The sequence below is a fragment of the Canis lupus genome, chromosome 5, assembly GCF_011100685.1.
Source record: "Canis lupus familiaris isolate Mischka breed German Shepherd chromosome 5, alternate assembly UU_Cfam_GSD_1.0, whole genome shotgun sequence".
NCBI lineage: Eukaryota > Metazoa > Chordata > Mammalia > Carnivora > Canidae > Canis > Canis lupus.
In genome coordinates, this window is record NC_049226.1 from 13,722,997 (window position 1) to 13,745,831 (window position 22,835).

At 48.0% G+C, this 22,835-nt stretch overlaps 1 protein-coding gene across 8 annotated transcripts in view; it reads right to left on the reverse strand.

Annotated features, from left to right (window-relative positions):
* Positions 1–22,835, reverse strand: part of POU2F3 (POU class 2 homeobox 3) — a 75,183-nt gene that overhangs the window by 10,120 nt on the left and 42,228 nt on the right. For 6 of the 8 annotated variants that reach the window (XM_038535897.1, XM_038535898.1, XM_038535903.1 and 3 more), the window contains 6 exons: positions 9,758–9,862; positions 8,439–8,541; positions 5,868–5,950; positions 3,406–3,588; positions 2,846–2,987; positions 1,135–1,271 (listed from right to left, as the gene is read on the reverse strand). In XM_038535897.1, coding sequence (XP_038391825.1) covers positions 1,135–1,271; positions 2,846–2,987; positions 3,406–3,588; positions 5,868–5,950; positions 8,439–8,541; positions 9,758–9,862 — 753 coding nt within the window. Of the gene's footprint in view, positions 1–1,134; positions 1,272–2,845; positions 2,988–3,405; positions 3,589–5,867; positions 5,951–8,438; positions 8,542–9,711; positions 9,863–22,835 lie in introns of all 8 variants that reach the window. The other 2 variants (XM_038535901.1, XM_038535900.1) reach the window with 1 other exon arrangement.

Here is a 22,835-nt window from a genome sequence, read left to right on the forward strand (position 1 = left end):
TTTTCCCTCTTCTCTTCCCCAGCAACTACGGGGCACATAGCTGGGTATTATCAGCTTCCACATACTGGCTTAGGAAACTTGTAGCTTCTGCTACAAGTTCAAACAAATGTATGTATAATATGATCACAAGCATTTAAATGCGTGGGGAAGAAAGAAATAGAAGGAAAGCCATTTGGTGGTAGATTTTTTTCTTTCTACTTCCATGTTTTCTTCATTGTTTACGATGAGCATTTCCTAGATTTATAGTTAAAAAAATAATAAATTGGATCCCTGGGTGGCTCAGTGGTTTAGCGCCTGCCTTCAGCCCAGGGTGTGATCCTGGAGTCCCCGGATCAAGTCCCACATCAGGCTCCCTGCATGGAGCCTGCTTCTCCCTCTGCCTGTGTCTCTGCCTCTCTCTCTCATTCTGGGTCTCTCATGAATAAATAAATAAAATCTTTAAAAAATAAAAACCAAAAAAATAATAAATCAATGCATAGAAAGTGAAGAATTTCAGATGGCAACTATACTTATCATGATAAGCATTTTGTAATATGTAAAACTGTTGAGTCTCTGTCATACACCCAAAACTAATATAATATGTCAACTATACTTCAATAAAAAACAAATGAAAAAAGAAAATTCACATACAGTGCTCTGGCTTTGATCCCTTCACCTCAGCTGGACATGCTCTTCTGGGACCCTATACCCCATTCTTTAAATCTCCCAGTGAAGGAGACAATGGGCTCTCAAAAAAGTCAGGGTTGGGGCACCTGGGTGGCTCAGTGGTTGAGTGGCTGCCTTCTGGTTTGGAGCATGATCCTGGGGTCCTGGGATCGAGTCCTGCATCGGGCTCCCCTGCAGGAAGCCTGCTTCTCCCTCTGCCTATGTCTCTGCCTCTCTCTGTGTATCTCTCATGAATAAATAAATAAATAAGATCTTTAAAAAATAAAGTCAGGGTCAGTGGGGGAAGAAGTTCCTGGAACGGAGGAGGAATGCACCCTTTCATCGGAATACACGGGTGCCTGCAGAGGGTGTGTGCACTTGCTTCCTGACCCCTTCCCAGGGCACGTATGGAGCGCAGGGGCCTGAGCGTGTCTGCTCATCCAGCCGTGCACAGCGGCCTACCCGCCCCCACCCGGAGGAGCCGCTCACATCTTGAAATCTCTTCTCCAGAGTCAGGCGGATATTGGTCTCGATGCTGGTCCGTTTCTTCCTCTTCCTCCCGAACACTTCGTTGAGGGTGGGGAAAGAGCTGGGGGTGTTCATCGAGGGGTCTGATGGAGAGGTTTCTGTCGGGAGGTGGAAAGTAGAGGAAACTCAGAGAAGAGAACGCACAGCCAGTTCAGGCTCTGTGTTCATGGCCTGGAGATCCAACAGGGCCTCGGGGTGAGCTCTGCAGGGGCTCTCTCAGCACCAGGCCTCTCCCCTCCCCACCCAGCAGGGGAGCCGGAGCGGGCCAAGAATCCTGCTTCTCCTCACTGCTCTGGGCAAAGGTCCTCCACAACTCCCACGCCAGCGCCTCCACTGTTTGCGGTCATGGTTCAGAGACACTCGGCCATGGGCGGCCTGCGTAGGTGTGAGTGGGTGCCGGCAGGGGTCCTGCGAGGCACACTCGTGGGTGTCTGGATGCGAATACCCAGTAAAAGGGGGAAGTGGGGTTTTGAGCTAAAAGCAATGGCACTTGGAGGAATGTGGGTGTTGAAGTCACTTTTCAGTGTTAAGTGTGGGAGCTGAGGCTGTAGGATTGATGGGCAGGGATACCCTTCAGGAAGGATTCAGGGGTTGGGTAGGGGGGCACACCAGAAATGACCTAGAAGGGCTCTGGTCATCTCTCACTTCAGTGCCCCGAGGAAAGCTGCCTATGGGGGGCAGCTTCCTTGCCCCCTCCCCATGGTCCATGCAGAGGGACTTGTGAGGGGGTAACCCCCTTGGCTGCCTATCCCACCCTACCCCTCCTCTCCACAGTAACTCCTCGTCCTGTATCTACTGACTAGAGCCCAGCCTGGCCCTGGCCCTGCTCCTTCTCTTTCTGCCAACACCACTGGTTCTCAGCCAGGGGTGATTTTGCACCACCACTGGTCACCCAGGGGGCCTTTGGCAGGATCGGGAGACATTTTTTTTTGCATGTCTTAATGGGAGGCAGGTGCTGCTGGCATCTAGGGGGTAGAGACCAAAGATGCTGCTAAATACCCTATAATTCACAGGACAGCTTCCTCTAACAAAGAATTCTCTGGCCCAAGATATCAATAGTGCCGTGGTGAAACCCTGTCCCACGCTGCTCTCTGACTTCAAATGCTTCCATCTAGTATTCCAAACGCTTCGCCCTTGGCTTGCACCCTTGACTTCCTGGAACACCTCCCAGGCGACCCTGTGGACTGAATCCTGTGAACCCCACTCCTGCTGCCAGCTTTCCTGCTAGTCTAGCTCATAGTAACTCTCTGACCTCTGAAGACCTACTCAAGATTAGCCAGATAAAGGGCTCCCCCTCTCCCCCATGAGACCCTAGAGGGCCCACTTCCCTATCTTCCTAACCCACACATGGTCCAGAGCACAAGACAGGTGTGTTCACTCTGGGAAGCTGTCCTAAGGTCCAGACTGCGTGGGTCTCTGGTGGAGAATGGGGCCAAGTCTTGATGACCACAGACCTAATGCCATGTCCTCCAAAGGGTCTTCTCAGTAATGAAGCGGACATTTCCATCTCCACTTGCCTGTTTCCTGTGTCTTATTTCTCAAATGGTTCCAGACTCAGGAGGAGGAGGGGTCTTACATATTCACTCCTCTAGCTTCAACACAGACAAGTCACTGGCCCCTTCCCTGCAGAATCCTCTAGGGCGCCATCCATCCTTGTGTCCTTGATGCCTACCTGCATCATGCAACCACTTCTCCAGCAGTGGCTTGAGCTTGCACATGTTCTTGAAGCTCAGATTGAGGGCCTCGAATCGTGAGATGGTGGTCTGGCTGAAGTCGTTGCCGTACAGCTTTCCCATCGCCAGCCCCACATCTCCCTGCACATGGGGATCAAGAGGGAAGAAGGAGCTGGAGAGACAGGCTCCTTCTCGTCTTTGTCCCACCATCCTAGGATCACTCACCCGGAGAACCTTCAAGCACCTACCCATCACCTTGGCTCCTCTCCAGGTTTCTTTCCCTCTAAGAGGGAGAATTTGGTTCATTTCCCTCCCCAGACTCCGACTAGGCCATGCCCATGTGCCTAACCCCTTGCCTGGCTCTTATTCCTCCCCTGACCTCCAGCAGTGTCCTCAGTTTCCTTAGCAATGATAGCTGTGCCCTATTCTCTAGGAACACAGAGACATGATGGGCTTGCCCCAAACACTTGGAACCTCAGGCTGCTCCTGAAATGTGCACTCGGGAAGTCCAGTGTCCACTCACTCAACCCAATTCCTACTAGATCCCTGCAAACCAAACCTGTGTGAAGCCCAGCTTAATGCGCCTCTGCTTGAAAGTCTTGGCAAACTTCTCCAGCTCTTCCAAATCACTGGGCTCGTCAGCCCCTCCAGAGTTGGGTAGATGCTTGGGCACTGGGAGATGCGGGGACGCTTCCAGATGAGGTTCTAAAGAAGATCCTGGCAGCCCGGGGCGCCCAATTGCCTAAGAGGGAACAAATGCCAAACAGATCCACAAACAGTCAACGGATCAAATGGCATTTTCTGGTATTGTGTACTGACAGGCTCACTTAGGGGATGACAGATCCCTGGGTACACTTAATTCCTACTTTTTTTCAGTGGTGTGGCAGTGAGAAACTGGGGTTTCTACGAAGGGACACCAAATAGCTAGAATAGCTTGGTAGAAACAGGAGGAGTGTGGGACGGGGAGGTGGCCTTTCTGGGTTTTAGTCTATGACTCATTGTTTGACTCTGAGCAGGTAACTTCCTTCTTTCAGTTTTCCCCGTAAAAGGAGCCAGCTAGAGCGGTTGTTTACAAAGATCCCCACAACAAATCTTAGAGCGGGACAGGGAAAAGGTTGTTTGCCTTGCCTGTTCTTTTCCACAAAGCAAAGTAACTAAGGTGTTCAACAGGCATTAACCGAGGATGACAGAGACACCTGAGACTCGTTATATTAATAGAATTTTCATAGAATTTTAAACTCTTGTGACCGCTATTTTACTCTCTAACCCATCGTTTTCTTTCATGACAGTGTTTTGGTGGTGTTTCTTGGTTTTAAGTCAGAGGTAATCTAGTGCCAATTAAATATAGCCTGATCTCACTTATGATTGTTGAGAGATAGTCTTCCTTCAGTTTATTTCCATAGAAAAATGGACCCTAAAACCTAGAGTCCATGTTGTGCCCTTTTGGGGTCAGGAGTGAATCCAGCTCCTGAAGACATCCATCACTTCACAGGTTTCAGGACCCAGACTGAGGGGGCCAGGCGTTGTGTTCAGTCCAGGGGCCACTCACTGCCCACGTGGACAACTTGGCCTATGTCCACCCTCTTCTCTCCCCTTCCCAGTTTACTCTTTTCCTAGACTGGGGTTAACTTTCCTCCTTTTCTCCTCCATGATATGCAGATTTACCACTCAGAGGAGCATCTTCTGGATGAGGAAGGTCAAAGGACCAGAGAGAAGCGAAGGACCCATTTCCCTGGTGAAGGATCTTCTAGAACAGAATGGTTCGGAAGCCTTATGGATTTGATCCCATTTTGCAGGGTAGGGCCTCAGCCCTCCTGAAACTTCCTTTTCCTTGATTCATCTGTTCTTTAACAAATACCAAGTTCTTTGCTGGACCTTCTTCTCCCTTCCTTTCACATGCAATCAGATACCAACCAAATTGGATTTTGCATTCCTTCAACTTCTCTAAACATCACCCGGTTGGCTCCCTCCTCTCTACTCTTACTGCCGCCACCCTAAGCAAGTCCCTTATTACCACTGCCCAGGACGATCTTAATAACCTCAACAGTTTCTTTGCTTCTCATATTTTAAGATGTACGAGTTGATCTTAAGATCTCTTCCGGACCTATGTCGATGGTGATGAGATTCTGAGTCTTCCGGAACAAATGGAAGCCTTCAGGACTCCGGCGTCCCCATTCCTATCAGCCACTAGATGGCACCCTCTCCCCTTCAGCAGCCTCTCTAGCCCTCAAGTGCCAGGGCCCCTAGTGATCCATGGGGATCCAAGCTCAGAGAAGGGACACCGGGCCCTGCAGTTATTCCCAGCAATTCTGCACATCTGTCCCTGCAAAGCCGTCTCCTGCAGCTGTGCAGGTTGTTAGCGTATAGGGGAGGAGGCGCAGCCACCACACAGCTCCTGTTGCTCGTAGCAAGCTGCACACCTGGCACCAGGCTGCATCTGGCCAGAGGTAGAGGTGCCTCCTAACTGGCCAACAGGTGCTGGATGGGAACATGGCAGCTCTACAAACTGCCCCTCTCGCAGATCTCAGCCCTCCTGACCCACACCTGTGCACACTGCAGGAGGCGGTCTAGAATACTAGGTGTTAAGAGGGCCCCAGAGGTGAGTGACCGTGGCCTTGCCATCTTGGGACATCAGGCCTATGGGACTCTGGCCTCCTCCTTGGGCTTTGCAGTCACCGTGGCATCCCTGGAAAGTTAGCTGACTCCCGATCCTATGGGGAATGAGTGAAGCCAGGGCCTCATCAGGGTGGGATTGGAGGCCCAGTACCACGGAGCAGGGAGGGGAGCAGGGAGCTGAAATATCTGGGCTCCGATTCTGGCTCCACTGGGGACATTGGATCAGTCATTTCTCATGGCTGTGGCTTGGCTTCCCCATGTGTGAGCAGGGATGGACCCTCGCTAGCCCCTCTCCCCAGAGGGGTAAGTGCACCATCGAGGGAGTGGGGGCAAACCAGTGAGCTCCTCTGTGGAGAGGAGAGCTGAGTTATTCCCAGAGGAAACAGGAAGAATGTGGTTGTTTACCTGGGACGCCAGGCCAGGCCCTGTCTGCGGGAGGAGGAGAGAGCTTTGTTGCTGTGGAAAGGGGAGAAGATTTGGCTGCAGACCTGGGCGAGAAGGGGAGGGACAGAGGAACAAACAAATAAAATCCAGGCCATCTGAAAGACACGCTCCACAGCTTTGGAACCCAGATAACTGTCCCCACCCCCTGCACCCTCATCAGGTCCCTCCAGCCACCTCCAGCCCTGTGAACGAGGCCCCCACAGGCACGGCCAGCCATTGCCACACACAGGTGGAGGTGAATGAGACCGGGGATGAGTAGGTAAACAGCAACCCCCAAACCAGTCCTTCGGCTTGCCCCGCCAGCCTGGATTGGTGCATGGGCTGGGGAGCTCGAGGCGGCCTGCTCTGGGATCTGATAACCGGGGCTGAAGGAATCCAGCAGAGAAAGAAAGGCTGCTGGAGCTGAGGAGCTGACGAGTTCCATTTTGCCTACGGAAGTAGGCTACGAAGGCCCGGGCAAATCTGCAAGGATGCCAGACCGAGTGCATGGGGCCAGACAGCTCCATTGGCCAGAGGCTCTTGGCAGAGCAAGGACATTGTATTCTCTGGAGGAAAGGTGGAGAGAGAAGGGAAGACCAGGGGCCAAGCCTCTGGAAACTCTCCCCGGTGGTATGGCCTCTGCCCATTCGTTGTCCTGCCTGAGGACCACTTTCTCCTTCCCTCTCCAGGTCAATGGAGGTCATGACGGTGGCCTCCCTCTAGGAAGGGCCACAGCCAGGAGCTCTCACTCTCACTGCAAGAAATGGAGCCATCAAGCTACCACAGCAGACAATGGGGCAGGTCACCCCAATCACTCAGCACAAACCAGAACCCTGGTTGGGGGCGGTTCTCTCTTGTGCCTAAGCTGCTCCGGGTCACTGATGTACAGCGTCTGCTCATGCTGACCTTCATGCCTCTCAGTCTATAAAAGTCAGGGCTTCATTTTTTCCTTATTAAAATAAATAGGGCAGCCCAGGTGGCTCAGCGGTTTAGCGCCGCCTTCAGCCCCAGGGCCTGATCCTAGAGACCCGGGATCGAGTCCCACGTCAGGCTCCCTGCATGGAGCCTGCTACTCCCTCTGCCTGTGTCTCTGCCTCTGTGTGTGTGTGTGTGTCATGAATAAATAAATATTTTTTAAATAAATAAATAAAAAATAAAATTAAATAAATAAATAAATAAATAAATAAATAAATAAATAAATAAATAAAAAGTTCTTATAAGGAGCTCTGAACCAGGAGTCAGAGGCTTGGATACTAATAGTAATCTAACACAGATTTTGCATTTTGAAAGCCTTTTCATATGCATTATCTCAAATAATCCTTCATAACCTCATGAGGTTATACTATTATTCTATTTTATTTCATTTTACTCTATTTTTATTCAGAGAGGTTCGGTTAACTTTCCCAAGGACACACAGCTAGTAAGCGATTTTTAAAATTAAAAACAAAATCTAACCAATGAGTTTTCTGACTCCAAATTTTGAGGGGGTCTTTGTTTCCTCGCTTGTTTCTCCCCCTACATCATACACTGTCCCCATTGATGATATGATTACATCTGGACCATTTTGATATCACTATCTTCTGAAGAGAAAGGGAATTAACTGTTAACCTTCTCTTTCCTGGTCTAGGAGTATGATACACATTGTTTAGCTAAAAAAAATACTTCAAGGTTCAAGTCTGTTCCTAGTCAGCATTATAAAAATGCTCTGAGATGCCATGGGACCTAGGGACAGGGACTGTAACTCTGGCAGGTGCTAGGGATGGAAGACAGAGTTGTTTGGATTCTGGATTTCCAGAGCCTCTACCTGGGATTTGTACATTGGTAGAAAACCCCTACTTTTTCCATCTCTTTGGCCCTAGTTGATAGAGATGAGAGAGGGAGAGGCAATGGCCAAGAACACAGCTTTCAGACAAACTGCTATGGAACTTCATTATGTCACCAGAGACCTACATAATACAACTTCTACCGCACAAGGTTATTTTGAAAAAGCCAGGAAAATCACTCAGCAGAGCCCCTGCCATATTTATGCTCAAGAAATACTAGCTATTACTATGAATATTATAATATGTTTGCTCTTGGCCAAGGAGATGGTCTCTGGTAGTAATTTCCCTGCCAAAGAATATCTGAAAACCCCCTCTACAGCCTGTGGGTGGCACTGCCGCTCTACCCAGACAGAGGCACAGCTGGCTTTCCGGAGGTGAAATCCTCCTAATCCTAAATCCTAAAAGACTTCCCAGGACTTGCCTGTACTGCACATCCCAAGGAGCTCCTCCTTCCTATACTGCTGCACAACCCCTCCTCCCGCCCCCAGCTCTCTGCTACCTTGCATCTCTGTACTGACCATGAAACAGGGAGGCGAGAGGGAGAAGCAGAGAAGGACCCTCTGCCTGGAGAGGCAATGCTGGGCAGTCCCTCCCTTGGGCCCTGAAGTAGACAATCTGGTCTTAAAGCCAGAGGGGTGAGCCACTCACCCATGCCCTACACTTGGGCTCCCTCATCCAGCAAGCAGTTGCTGGACGGGTCAATGTGGAAAATGCCAGCCAGCCTTCTTACCTTGCTGCCCAGATTGGGTCTGAGATAGCAGGAACTGGGATACAGACTGGAGGTGGCCAGGAACCAGCACGAGCTGCTGGAGTGGATGGAGGGAGGTCATGTCCTGCACACCGGGAAACACAAACAGCACAGAATTTACAAGCCGGAGGTGCTGGCTCCATCTGTCTCCTGCCTGTCTGTCCCCTGGGGTCTCCAGAGTCTGCGTGTTCGTTGGCTGTGACCTTGCCTTATGGCTCTGCGTAGCTCAAGTGCCTGGCACGTAGTAGCTATTCCATTAATGCTGGCATCGTTACAGCTCCCGCACTCAGCCAAGCAGTGCCTTGCAGCCTAGTGTCCTTAAACTTTGCATTGTTATTTAACTTTTGTGTCTGTCAGGCTTGTCTCCCAACTCGACTGTAAATGTCGGAGCCACAGGCTGAGTATTACCCATCTCTCAGAGCTTCACCCTAGAAACGACATGGAATCCCAATCGTCTAATTTTGTTTTTTTAATCTCATGCCACTTGACTATGCTAAAAGGCATATATCTTGGCCTTTCCTGAGCCTGAGCTTTTCCTGGAAGAAAGAGTAAGTTATTAGTTTGTAATACAACCGATTAGATTGGACACAAAGTCCACGTCCCCTGAGTTCCTTCCACCAGCTCCCAAAGGGGAAATAGTAATCCCCTATGCTTGCTTGGGGGATCCTGACCCCCAGGGCTCTGTGCACCAAGACGGTAATCCCCTGCTGGATGAAGAAGCGAAGGAATGCATGCACATCCTACTCTTAAATATTCCTAGAGAGGGGGTGGCATTTCTTCCCCAGGTAATCCAGACCAGGAGAAAGGCTCGCCACATGGACAACCGCCCTCTCAGACATTTGTCGTTACTGTTTCAGGGTGCCTCTTTCTTCCCCCAACACACTCTGTTCTAGTTTGGCTTTGATGCAAAAGCTTGAGGGAGGAGAGTGGGCTCACTGGAAACAGAAATGCTCTATATCTGTAGCAGTGGCTGTCATCACAGGGCTCCCCCGAGATGGAGAGATGGCGGGCAGACACCAGCCCCGTAGCTGCTAGGTCCATTGTTTTGGCAAGATTGGCTCCCTTTGTCCCAGAGAGATAGAGGGAGCCCAGCTTCCCTTTCATGAGGTTCTTCTGTAATCTCCACCCCAGGCCTTCATCCCTTTGTCACATTCCCTGCAGGGGGCAAAGGGGGGGGGTGTTCAGACTTATCTGGATTCCCTGAGAGCCAGGTCTAGAGGTCAAGCATTTTGCAGAAGGCTTGAATTAAACTCACTGGCCCACTGGGACTACCGGGCTCCATGGCATGGGCTGGCATTTACCCCAGACATTTGGTTTCCAGGCATCATGGCAGGTCCTTGACTCAGGTGGCATGGCCGATGTGAGAGGCTCTGCTGCAGGGAGTCGCTGAGGTCCTCAGTTTTAATCTGTAAGAGGAGGTAGGAGGACAACATAAGGTCTGGGCTCCCCAGGCAGGCAGATGTGGAGACTTAGAGATGGTCAAGGTGGATGAGGGACTAGGCCAGAGAGTAAAGGGCTAGCTCGGTGCCTACGGGGCCTCCAGCCTGCCTGTGCCATTCAGCCCGGGGCAGCAGGTAAGAGAGGTGAGTTGTGCTCAGGAGTAAGAATCTGGGGGTGCCTGGGTGGCTCAGTGGTTGGCTCACCTTTGGCTCAGGGTCCTGGGATCGAGTCCCACATCAGCCTGTTTTTCCCTCTGCCTATGTCTCTGCCTCTCTCTCTCTCTCTTTCTCTGTGTGTGTCTCTCATGAATAAATAAATAAAATCTTTAAAAAAAAAAAAAAAATGGTGGGCAGCCCGGGTGGCTCAGTGGTTTAGTGCCGCCTTCAGCCCAGGGCGCGATCCTGGAGACCCGGGATCGAATCCTGCGTCGGGCTCCGGGCATGGAGCCTGCTTCTCCCTCTGCCTGTGTCTCTGCCTCTCTCTCTCTCTGTGTCTCTCATGAATAAGTAAGTAAGTAAATAAATAAATAAAATCCTTAAAAAAAAAAGGAATAACAATCTATAAGTAGGAGGAATTTACTGAGAATGGATCATCCTCTAACACCATTCTGCAGGCTGTGTTGGTACAGACTATAGCTCACCCTTTTTCTCAATAAAATGAGAAAAAAATAAGTTTATTTAATGACTTTACATTTCTTTCAAATTCTGAGATGATGTTCTTTTTTTCTTGGGAGAGATTTAGGATTTCTTTTGCGAAATGATGTTGATCCTAAAAAGTATTTTATTTTATTTTTGTTTATTGGTTTATATTGTTTATTATTATTATTATCATTATTATTATTATTATTATTTTAGTAATCTCTGCACCCAAATATGGGGCTCAAACTCACAACCTGGAGGTCAAGAGTTACATGCTTCTCTGACTGAGCCAGCCAGGCATCCTCTAAATAGTATTTTAAGAACTGCTCACCTCGCAGCCTGCTTGGCTGCCTCAGTCAGTTGAGGGTCTGACTCTTGGTTTGGGTCAGGTCAGGATCTCATGGGTAGTGGGATCAAGCCCCCTGCTGGGCTCTAAATTCAGTGCAGAAACTGCTTGAGATTCTTTCTCTCCCTCTCCCTCTGCTCCTTCCCCTGCTTATACTCCTCTCTCTCAAATTAACACATCTTTAAAAATAAGTAAAAACTCCCCACCTCGTAAAGTGAAACAAAACAAAACAACGTATTGGCAGCCCTTTATCAATCTTCTCCATGCTCTGCTTTTTATTTTTATTTTCCTGGTCCAGAGAATCCCAAAGTCTGGGAGCCAGCTTCCCCTCCATCTCCTCCTCGTTTTCCACAATTATCCATCTCCTGCATGTGGATTACCTCTGCAGCCAGCCCTCTTTGCCCAGTGGCTTTGGTGACAGTGTTTGCCTGTCTCCCTACAGGTGGGGACATGTCTCCCTCATAGTCACTACTGCAGTTGCAGCCCGAGGGGCCTGTGATGGCTTCTAAATCCTTCTAGCCTCTCTCCACCACCTTTGGATGACAGCACCAACCACCCACCTGTGGGTTTCCCAGGTGTCCAAGGGCAGGGCGGGAAGCACTATTTGTGCCCACCCTTCCTCCCACCTAGAGAACAACTAACTACCCTCTGGCAGCTTTTCTTTGGGAAGTCGGTGGGGAGGGGGGAGTCCAATGACTTTGAATTCATAGAATATGACAAAGAACATAGGATCTAGGGGTGCCTTGGTGGCTCAGTTGGTTAAGCATCTGCCTCCAGCTCAGGTCATGATCCCAGGGTCCTGGGATCCAGCCCCACATTGGGCTCCCTGCTTCTCTCTCTCCCTTTGCCTCTCAGCTCCTGCTCTCTCTCTTGCTCTCTTTTTGTCTCAAATATAAATAAATAAATAAATAAATAAATAAATAAATAAATAAATAAATAAATAAAATATTTTTTAAAAGAGCATAGGATCTAGACCACACCTTTATTTTTTTAAAAGATTTTTATTTATTTATTCATGAGAGACACAGAGAGAGAGGCAGAGGCACAGGCAGAGGGAGAAGCAGGCTCCACACAGGGAGCCTGATGTGGGACTCGATCCCAGGTCTCCAGGATCATGCCCTGGACTGAAGGTGGCGCTAAACCACAGAGCCACCTGGGCTGCCCCTAGACCACACCTTTAAAAAGACACTGGGGAGACCCTTTTTTTTTGGGGGGGGGGGGGAGACCCTTTTGATGGAAATTCTTGACCATGGATGTCCTGCTCAAACCATTTTCTTGGTCTACACTGGGAATGTCACTGACATCCTAGAATCGCTTCTGCCTTAGTTGACCCCAAGTTAAAAATTCAGATGGACAGCTGCATTTACACTTCATTGCTGCAGAGAAGTGGTCTTCGGATCACTAAAGAAAGATTTCCCTTTGGCTGGAGAGCTAGGAAGATCCGAGTGAGTGACGTCAGAGACCAAGAAAAGAGCGAATGTCCTAAATGTGGTGCCTTGCACATAGTGGGAATTAAGGTGACTTAATTGAATAAAAGGCATAGAGAGAACCCATCTCTCTGCAATCTTCAAGGGAGGTAGTCAGGAAAACTTTGAACAGGGAGCTAGACCCTGCTTCTAAGTCCTAGCCCCAAGTCTAATTTACTACATAACCTCCAGCAATCATTTCGCCTGTAGGAGACTTGATTTCTCCATCTGTTATGATTCTATACGCTTTTTCCTTCTTCCGGTCCAAAAATGGAATGATAAGTTCCAGTTCCCTAGTGCATTTGGCACACTTGTCTAGTCCACGTTGACATGACGTTCTGAGGTAAAGCGGACCTAAACAGCACCAACAAGCTGTGGTTGCACCAAAATTGGTCAAGAGGGTGCTTCTTTCAGGGACAGCCTTCACAAATCATTCCTTTCCTCTCCCACCTAAAGAGACTTATTCTGGAGCCTTGGAGGCAGAGAGGAGGAAGGGAGAGAGACAAGGAAGTCGCATCGTGGGGGCAGAGAGTTGAGACTTTCTGAAAACTCTCAAGGCATGGCCACCCAGGAGTGATTTCCAAGACAGCCCCATCCCTACCCCCCGGAGTGCCCCTCAGCTCTTCCCACCCACGCTTGGCATCTCCGTCTAAGAAGCTCTGGTGTCCTAGTTCTTCCCCTAGAAATTAGAGTTTTCACATCCTAGATTCCGGGGAAACATTTGTTAGCAGGTTTAAAAAAGCTAGGAATAGATGATAAGACTACTTATTTAAAACCACCACCACCACCACCACCACCACCACCACCCTTAAGGTTTGCTCTAGGAGATTTGACTTAAGCAAAGCCTTTTGGGGCCAGCCTCCCCTCCCCACATCTCCCTCCTAGGCCCCCCTCCCGCCCCAGCGCATCCCTCACTCCAGTGGGGGGACTAGGTGAGGCAGGATGGAAGAAGGGGGACAGAGGGAGAACAGGGAAGCCAAAGCCAGGCTCCTAGAACCACCGCAGGCGGCCTGGCGCGGCTCCAGCTCAGAGGCAAGTGGCAGGGCTCCTTTATAGACTCATTATGCGCAATGGAGATAAGAAGGTGCAGCTATGACAGAGCTTGAAAACATGTGCTTTGCCTCCAACCTGGGTGCTATCTGTTAGAATCAGTGCCAGGTCTTCCTGCAACACTTAATTTCAGAAGCGAGCGCCATCATAAAAGAAAACGCACCCTTTCATCTGTTTCCTGGATCAATTGCCCTCCAAACTCTTTTAGGGGCACTGCTGGCCTCCCAGTTCTAAATATGATGTGATAGCAGAAAATCCCTTTGGGTGTTCATCTGGGGCGTTCTGACAATCCCCTACCTGCCCCCACCACCACCACCACCATCGCCCCCTGTGTCATCCTCCTGATTTTTGCTTCACCAACATTTTCCTCTTTCATTTTTCCTACTTCATTAGCCTTTGGATAGGGGCTGCTGGCAGTAACCCCCAAAGAAGAGAGTCCACCACAAAGCAAATTAAGAGACACGAAAGGAGATTTCTTTTTCGGGGACAAGTTCTAAAACTTCTGCTTTGCTTGGGAATGGGGGTGGTGGGGATCTCTGCGAGAGAGTTGAAGGGAGGGAAGCACATCCAGCCTCCCCACACACTCCAACGATTCTCTGAGTCCATGGGCTAAGAAACTACGAAATCAAGAAACAAAGTCCTTCCCAAATCAAAAAAAAAAAAAAAAAAAAAAAGCAATCCCTTTCAGTGCTGTCGAATGGAAAAGATTGGAGCCTTTCCAGGCAACTGGGTGTTGGCTGTGGATCTGGAAGGTGAGATAGAGAGGCTTCTGTTGGAATCCCATTGACTTCTAATGTGAGAACCCGAGGCAAATTGGGTGAAAATCCAATTTCCCCCGTACTCGTGAAAACCCAACCAAACCCACAGCCTGCCTGGAATGGTGAGGACTGTCTCCAGGGTCCCTTTGGGGTGGTTCTTGTCACGCAAATGGAATCTCTCTCCAGGCCCTGCTGGGGTGGACTAATCCCTGGGGACATGGGCCACCGCAGAGGGCTCTGCTCTGTCGCAGCCATTGACCATCCTGTCCTTGTAGCAGACAAGGTTTGTTAGTTCAGGATTTTCTCCACCCACTGCGCTATGTACAGGTATTACCCTGAGTCTTGGGCAGTGACCAGGGAGGTAAAAAGTCATCATGGGTGATTATGTTTTCTAATCCCAATGAACTCCCTGACATCACCTGCTTGAGAAAAGCAGTAGCTTCATTCTGAAAGGAGAGAGCCCCCTCTGAGGAGCCGGGAGCCTTCACACAGTCCTACTTGGCTTCGCCTCCCAGCTGGGGGGCGTAGGGATGCGGATTTACCTTCCCATCTCTCAGAGGCCCAGAGAGCTCCAGAGATGGGTATAAAGTTACATAACAAGACACTGGCAAAGGTCCCTTAAGGGAATGATCCTCCAACTTTCTCCTGGTGCTCTTTTTACAAACAGCACTATAAACTTCCCAGGGGGTAGGAGACAGCAGGGACCATGGGTGGTGGAGAAGGTGGTGTTCTGGCCAGGCCCTACCCGTGGACCTCCTTATGAACCATCTGTTTTGGGGTCACGTGATGGGGCATGGGGGGTGCTGGGGTGCTCATCCTTAGCCCCTCCCATGACATTTTCACATGGCTCTCTTTGGGGGAAATAGCCCAACACTAATGAACAGATCACTGGCGATGAAAACGATCAAAGCTGTTGTCCTGGTTGCATAACTCGTTTGTGGAAAGTGTTTCATAAACATTTCACAAGAAGGAGAATTTCAAAGCGTGAACATCTCCCAACCTGCCTTCAATTACAGGCAAGATTTTTTTTTCTCCCCCCCCCTTCTACACTTCTCCTGAGCAGTAAGGAAGAGTTTCTGTTTTGTAACCGATCTATAAAGGGTTGGCAGCGAACACGTTGCTCATGAAAATATCCTAAAAATATATTTCAAGCGGTGGAATGGGACAGGCAGGTAACTCATCTCAATGAGCCAGGCTGAAAGTCCCCCAGGAGATGTTGGCTGCGTTTTCACCTGGGAGACTCTCCTCTTTCTGCGGTTCTTGCTTGTTCCCTGTGAGTCCAAGGCTCCCGCCCCCTTAGGATGCCTCTGGGAAGTACCTGGGGAGAGGGCCTCACCCATTCCCTGGTCTCTAGTCCCACTTATGTCAGACCCGCCTAGATGCACCTTTGCATATGGACACTGGGATCTTCTTCCTGAACCCATCCAAAATTCTAGAAAAGGAAGAGAAGAGCTGGGGTGGGGGTGGGGAGTCCTTGAATAAACCAGTACTTCCTAGGAAGCCGGGGCCACTTGGAGTTGCCACCTCCTGGAAAGAAACTTTTCAAAGAGGCATCCCTGTTTTTCTGGCTTGCACCTACTCTGGAAATGCAACAGGCTTATCAGTCGTGTTATTTAATGCTTTGGCTTCAGTTCTTAAGACATAGCATTGCTAGTGCTGACACATGTGTGAAAAACCCCATCATTTTAAACCCATAAAAGTTTTCTTCTCCCTCTGGCACATAAGTCCATGCATTCAAATTTAATAACTCTGGGAAGGGGCCGTGCCCTCGCTGAGGACGCATTCTCACAAATATTTCTTGGTGGACTCGAGCAGCTTTACACTGCATTCCTTCAGAGCCCTCCCGAGATGCCTGCGAAGCTCCCTTCCTGCTGCTCCCTTCCCTTGGGTTGACGGAAGTGCTCTTTTGTCACCCCGATCCCATTGAATCAGACCCTTCTGGCTCTCCCGTAGCCCACCTGGTGGAGAAGAGCCCAGAGCTACTACTCTCCAGGGAGGAGGCCCACGGAACTGTTGATTTGCCCAGAGAGCTGTTCTGCCCCCAAATAAGTGAAGCTGCAGGAAGTAGGAGGTGCAGTGGGGGAAGAAATGCTGAACATGGTCTCTAAGTCAACCCCAGAGAACGGTTCCTGAGCCCAGTGGCTATTCTTGGGAAGCGTCAGTGAGTGAAAGCAGTTTGCCATCACCCTGGGCTCTTGGGCATACACCTGGGCTGCCTATCATGGACGGACTTTGCTGTTCTTCCCAGAGCAGGGGATGCTTTCTTAAAAAGAAAAAAGAGGGACGTCTGGGTGACTCAGAGGTTGAGCATACCCTGTCTCCTGTCATAACTCAGCAGTGAGTTTTTTTTTTTTAAGATTTTATTTATTTATTCATGAGAGACACACACAGAGAGAGAGGCAGAGACACAGGCAGAGGGAGAAGCAGGCTCCATGCAGGGAGCCCAGTGTGGGACTTGATCCCAGGACCCCGGGATCACGCCCTGAGCCGAAGGCAGACGCTCAACCACTGAGTCACCCAGGTGCCCCAACTCAGCAGTAACCTTAATCCCACTGTTTTCTTATCAAAAGAAAGGCCCCATTCAAAGTTCTCGATTACTGCACCGGGTAAGGTTTATGTCCAGATAAAGCACACATCTACCAGATACGATAACATAACATACTTGGCTCGGGAACCAGCATTCTGTATTTCCTGGATGTGTAGGAATTCACTCTAGGGGTTTGATATTTGCTGTTTCCCTCCCTCAGTACGAGAAAGATAAATGAAGACTGGAAAGAGAAGGTTCAGCCCATACCATGAAATCCCCACCCCAGTGTGTATTTTACTATGGGTTCCAAAGGAAAGTAACAAAAGGAAGGGCAGATGTCCTGCTTGTCCTGGACACACACACGTGCACATGCATGCACACACCCACGCACGCATGCATGCTCATGCACACGGGTGTACACAACGCACCAGCTTGTAGTTGCGAATCACTCCACCCATTAGTTCCAAGAGCTTCAGCTCCAGAGAGAGAACACATAATCTATTTTTTAGCACTTTAGAGACGAAAAAGCACTTTTGAATGTATCATCATTCATTCTTCATGATAAGTTAAGGAGGGAAATAATCTTATCAGATGTTTTTACAGATGTAGAAACAATTAGGAGAATTTATGTAGCGTGCCCACTGCCACACAGCTAGGAGGAGCAGAGCTTAACTTTCTACTTGGGTCTTTTGCTTCCAGACCCCTGCCCCTTCTGTCTACACCACTCTATGAGGCAACCCCATTGGCTCCCCGCCCCCCAGAAATGTGCCTGTGGAGCCCTGCCTCCTCTGTGCGTCCTGCTGTTTTCACATGTGGTGCATGGTTGGTGTAAACATTTCCACCAGGGGAGCCTGGGATTTTTACATGTACGTGGGGCCCCCATAGTTATTGAAAGTAAAGTCTACCACAAATCTAAGTGGGATTGTCCTCGGCCTCTCCTGGATTACTGTCTGTGACCTGGAAGCCTGGCCCTGAAAGTCGGAGCATCGGTTATCAATGAAAGGAAATGGTTTTCCCTAGTAATTTTCATCTTTGAGAACAGTCTTCTAGTAAGGCTGAGGTCCTTGTCTCTTGTACTCCTGCAGGACCCCAAATAAAGTGAGGCACCCCTTGTGGCCCTCTGATGCTGGATCTGCTCTAATAACAGTGGGCTAAGCTGGCCTTCTATGTGGCATGCTAGAAACACAGGCTTTCTGCCCCCATAAAGGTCCCCTTCCTAGGTCAGTTTAGTGCAACAAGCATTTAGTATGCACCCGCTGTATACCCAGGGAAACTAGAAGCACGAAGATGAATAAAGGCCTCCCAGGTGCATTAGGAGACAGCTCACAAGAAGGAACCAGTTGCCATGCGAGGCCTGCGACAATCAGAAGGGTACACAGTGGTGGCATGGAAGGGTTGTCGCTCACCGCTCACTGTGAGCAGGGCAGGGCATAGCTAGGGAAGGGGGAATGCAGTAAGGAAGGCTTCACAGAAAAAAGCCCTTCTGAGCAGCCCTGAATGGCGAAGAAGGGGGCTCACCGGGAGAAGGCGAGGAAGGGCATGCCAGGGAGTGGAAAGAGCTTGTCGGAAGTTGCAGAGGGAGGGGGCAACAAGTGGTTCAGCTGCTGCTGTGTGGGGTGGGGAGAGGGCCCCTGGCCACCCTGCGTGCTTTGCAGGAGTTCAGACTGGACTCTGGGGGTGAAGTGTAACAAGAGTTGAGGCCACGAGCTCTGTTATGCCAACAGCGGTGTGGAATAGGGGTTGGAAGAGGATACAGTGCAAGCAGGGCAACTGGTGAAAAGGGTGTTGAGCGTAGCAGCCCAAGGAAGAACTGGTGAGGAAGCGCCTATGGCCAAAATGTTAAGAACAGAGCCCAGGAGGCAGAACGGACAGATCTGGGGACAAAACAGATATTTCTGGCCCTGAAGCCTTATCCTTTGTAACAAAGGGCTGTTCATTTCAGGAATTCCCTGTTGAGGCTTCAGGGCTGAATGAACCAATCCAGACAACAATCTCAAAGACCACGGACAACCCAAATGCTGGATGATGGAGTGGAGGACCTTTAGAGTTCCAGAAGATGTGCCCTTTCGAGGTCACCCAGTTCCTTCAAGTTTGATTTTTTTTTAAAGCTAATTATTAATTTTAAATGAGAAAAAAATGATGAATAAAAATAGTAAGCACTCGGGATGCCTGGGGGGCTCAGAGGCTGAGCGTCTGCCTTTGGCTCAGGTCATGATCCCAGGGTCCTGGGATCAAGTCCTGCAACAGGCTCCCTGCAGGGAGCCTGCTTCTCCCTCTGCCTATGTCTCTGCCTCTTTCTGTGTATCTCTCATGAAATAAATAAAATCTTAAAAAAAAATAGTAAGCACTCAAAATGTCATGTATCCATATAGAACTTTTTGGTTTATGAGGTGTTAAAGTTAGTTGTAGAGTTTCTTTTTTTGCCTGGGGAGAGGAAACTCTTGAGTAGTTTCAGGGCACATGATGTCAATGAGCACACATACAGATGTGGATGTTCCTGGGTGTATGTGTGTGTTCAGCAATAAGTAAAAACTCATCTCCTTGTCTTCTTGCATCTTGAGTCACCGTCTACCAGGAGGCAACCCCTGGGATGTGGCCTATAGATCTCCCTTAGACCTTTCCGTGATGTCCTACAGCATACAAAGCACTTTCAAACATATAATTTTGATTGATTTTCAGCATATTCCCACGAGATTTTAAAGGCAGGAGATGTTACTCCCATTCTACGGTTGAGGAAAACAAAATTCACGAAAGAGAAGAGATTTATCCCAGTACATGGCTGGCTAGTAGGAGAACTACGATCTGAACTCAAGTCCTCTGATTTAAAATCTAACACATCTTTCAAATCCCTAGGATTTCTCTCCCTCCCACATTGGCAAATTTTCATTCTCAAAATCTATCCCTTACAGCTCCAAAGACTTTTATTTCAGTTTGGGGTAGATATTGATTGGTTTCATTTTGAATAGGGACCTTGCTAAAGGTATTATATATATCTCTACTTTCCCTTGAAGAGTACCTGAAAGATAATTTAGTGAATGACTCAAGTCATAATTGTAAACTCCTTTTAAAAGCAATCATGCCCTCGGGGGTACAAAGTGTTTGGCCTCTGTTGGCCAGAGCACTAAATGGCCCCCAATTGCTTTTTTTTTCTTTTACTTTTTTTTTTTTCTTTTTTGCAGTTCTGGTTTTTAAACTCCTTTCTCACACCAGATTTTTATCTGCTACTGTTGGTATGCTTGCTTCTAGCAGCCCCTATTTCAGCTCAAATTTGCAGCTTTCATTTGCTAAGGGCTGGAAAAACCAGATCATTAAGCTCATTACAACTGTTTCTAAAATAAAAGTTGAAGGCTCTGAGATTTTACTTCCTTCTTATTCTTGGGCTTCAGGCTCTCTGGATAAGTGAGGCACTACTGTAGCTCCATGCAGCTCTCTTTCACATCGGGCTCACCCTCTGGTTCAATTTGTATGGAGTACCTATCTATGCTGTTACCCTTATTAGCCTGGGTTAGGGTTCCAGGGGCAAAGGTTGGCCAAACTCCCACAATTGACAGTGCATGCTAAATTTTCTAAGGCTGGGGAGCACTTACTGAACTTCTTATGAAAAAGTTGAGTGACTTTGAGTCAAGGGATTCTCCAACCATCTATCTATTTTCCTACCTAGAAAAGGGAGATAATCTCTGATTCTTACCTGGGTCTCAAGGACTCAGGCTAAATGTCTGTAAATTATATCCCAGGGAAGGTTTTCCTTGCTTCTGTCATCAAACAACATGAAGATTATGATACCTGGGAGATCTATCTTACTTGCTACGGCCTGCCCAGCAGAGCATGATGCCTGCTACTTAGTAAGTGCTTATTAGATCCACAGGGGATTAATGCACAAATGCTTCCGACAATCCTAGAATACAGGAGACTGGGTCTCAGAGAAGTCAAATATTTCCCGAAGGTCATACAGCCAGGAAGAGGCAGGGAAAGAATGTGAACCTAGGTCTGGATCCAGAGTCAACCCTTTCTACTATATCACACTGACTCAAAAAGCCATGCTAGTCTAGGCTGATTTCCCTTTCTTATAGGGTTCCTTGAAATGAGGATCAGGGGATGCCTGGGTGGCTCAGCGGTTGAGCACCTGCCTTCTGCTCAGGGTGTGATCCTGAGGTCCAGGACCGAGTCCCACATCAGGCCCCTTGCAGGGGGCCTGCTTCTTCCTCTACCTATGTCTCTGCCTCTCTCTCTGTGTCTCTCATGAATAAATAAATAAAATCTTAAAAAAAAAAGATGATCAGGTGAATGCTGTAATTATTGCATGTATACATGTATTGTATGTATGCTTGATACATGTGTATATATATTATCCCTGGAGGTCAAGATGGGGTCATATGGTTGAGATAGGGTTAATTCACAAGCCACTGTCATCTAGGAGGGACATCTCTGATGGCATGCCATAGGACTCTGCACACGGTCCAGTCTTGCTAAGAATGTTATCAGTAAATTGCATGAAGGTGTAGCATGCATACTTCATAAATTTCTGTATGAGGAATAGGTCTACCTAGTACTATGCCCAAAGATAGCAAGATTTTTTTAAAAAGCTTAAAAATATGGAAAGATAGGAAGAAAGTAGTAAGATAAAAATGCAAATGTAAAAATCCTTGACTTAGAATATGAAAATTAACTCTACAAGTTGAGGCAACAGTTAATATTTTAAAATACTTGAGAGACATTAATAACTTTTAGGAGCATGTAAGTTGACTGTGTGATATAATTATCTTTTAAAACAATCTGTAGGCTAGGTTGTACTAACGGAAGTAGAACATCTAGGGAGGTTCCCCTGTTTGATCCTGTAAGTTCCATGAAGATAGGCCTACTACAGCCTTATCTGGGCTTGGATCGACTATAATCAGGGCATTACACAGATATAGCACATGCTTAATAAAAATTCGTTGAATGAGTAAATGGATGAGCAAATGAACAAGAGATCCCACTGTGCTCTGGCCTAACCAGATGTCATCTGACAATTAAACGTTGCACACCTATGGAGATTACACTTAAAGAGGGTGATTGGTAGACCAAAATATATGCATATAAAGGCATCAAGGCACATAGGAGTTCAAAGAGGTCATCGGAGCACCATAAAAAAAAAAAAAAGGCAAAAACAAAAAAAACTTGAAATGATCTAATGTCCATCAGAAGGATAATAAAAAAGTAAAATTACACTGGAACCATAGAATGTTACGTGGTCATTAAAAAAATCATATAACCAAATATATTGCCATGAAGCAATCTATAAATCCTATTTTTATAAAGATTTTGTTTATTTATTCATGAGAGACACAGAGAGAGAAAGGCAGAGACACAGGCAGAGGGAGAAGCCAGCTCCTCGCAGGGAGCCCTGTGGGGGGCTCGATCCCCAGACCCAGGATCATGCCCTGAGCTGAAGGCAGATGCTCAACCACTGAGCCACTCAGGTGAGCCTAAAAATCCTATTTTTAAGTTTAAAAAGAAAGTGGCAGAAAAATACGCACAGTATAATTTATGAAAATGTATATACGTATATATGCATCTTTAAAAACCCACAAATATTTATACATGTCCATTTGAACCCATGTCCATACAAGTGCAGAAAGAAAATTTATCTAGATATATATCCACACACCAGTAAATAGGAGTTACTTCTGGGAAGAGGGCTGAGATGGGGCAGGGATCAAAAGTCTTCCAGAAGATATTCATGTATTATGTAATTGCTTTAAGTAAAGCAGTCGGAAACCTGATGTGTGGAATCATTTGGGGAAACCTGGATGTCTACATGTAAAGGGGAAGATTTCAGGGTGACAGTTCTTCTTAACTCTTGAGCGGCTGTCAGGTGAAGGGGAAGGACTCAGGTCCTGGAAATGAGGCAAGCAGAGTGACAACTCCAGAGATGGTGACAATGGGGAGTTGATTGGGGTCTAACAAGAAAAAAAAATGGCCTAACAATGGCATTTGCTCAACCCTAGAGGAGGCTGTATTTTGGGTCTTGAGGCCAAAATCCCTGGGTGACTTTTGGCAGACACATGGGAACAAGGGCCATCTGACTGGGGTGTGAGATCATTTCATTACATACGATTGATGTTTTAACACCAAAGAAAGAAGCAAAATCTCAAATGGAAAAAATTGAATAAAA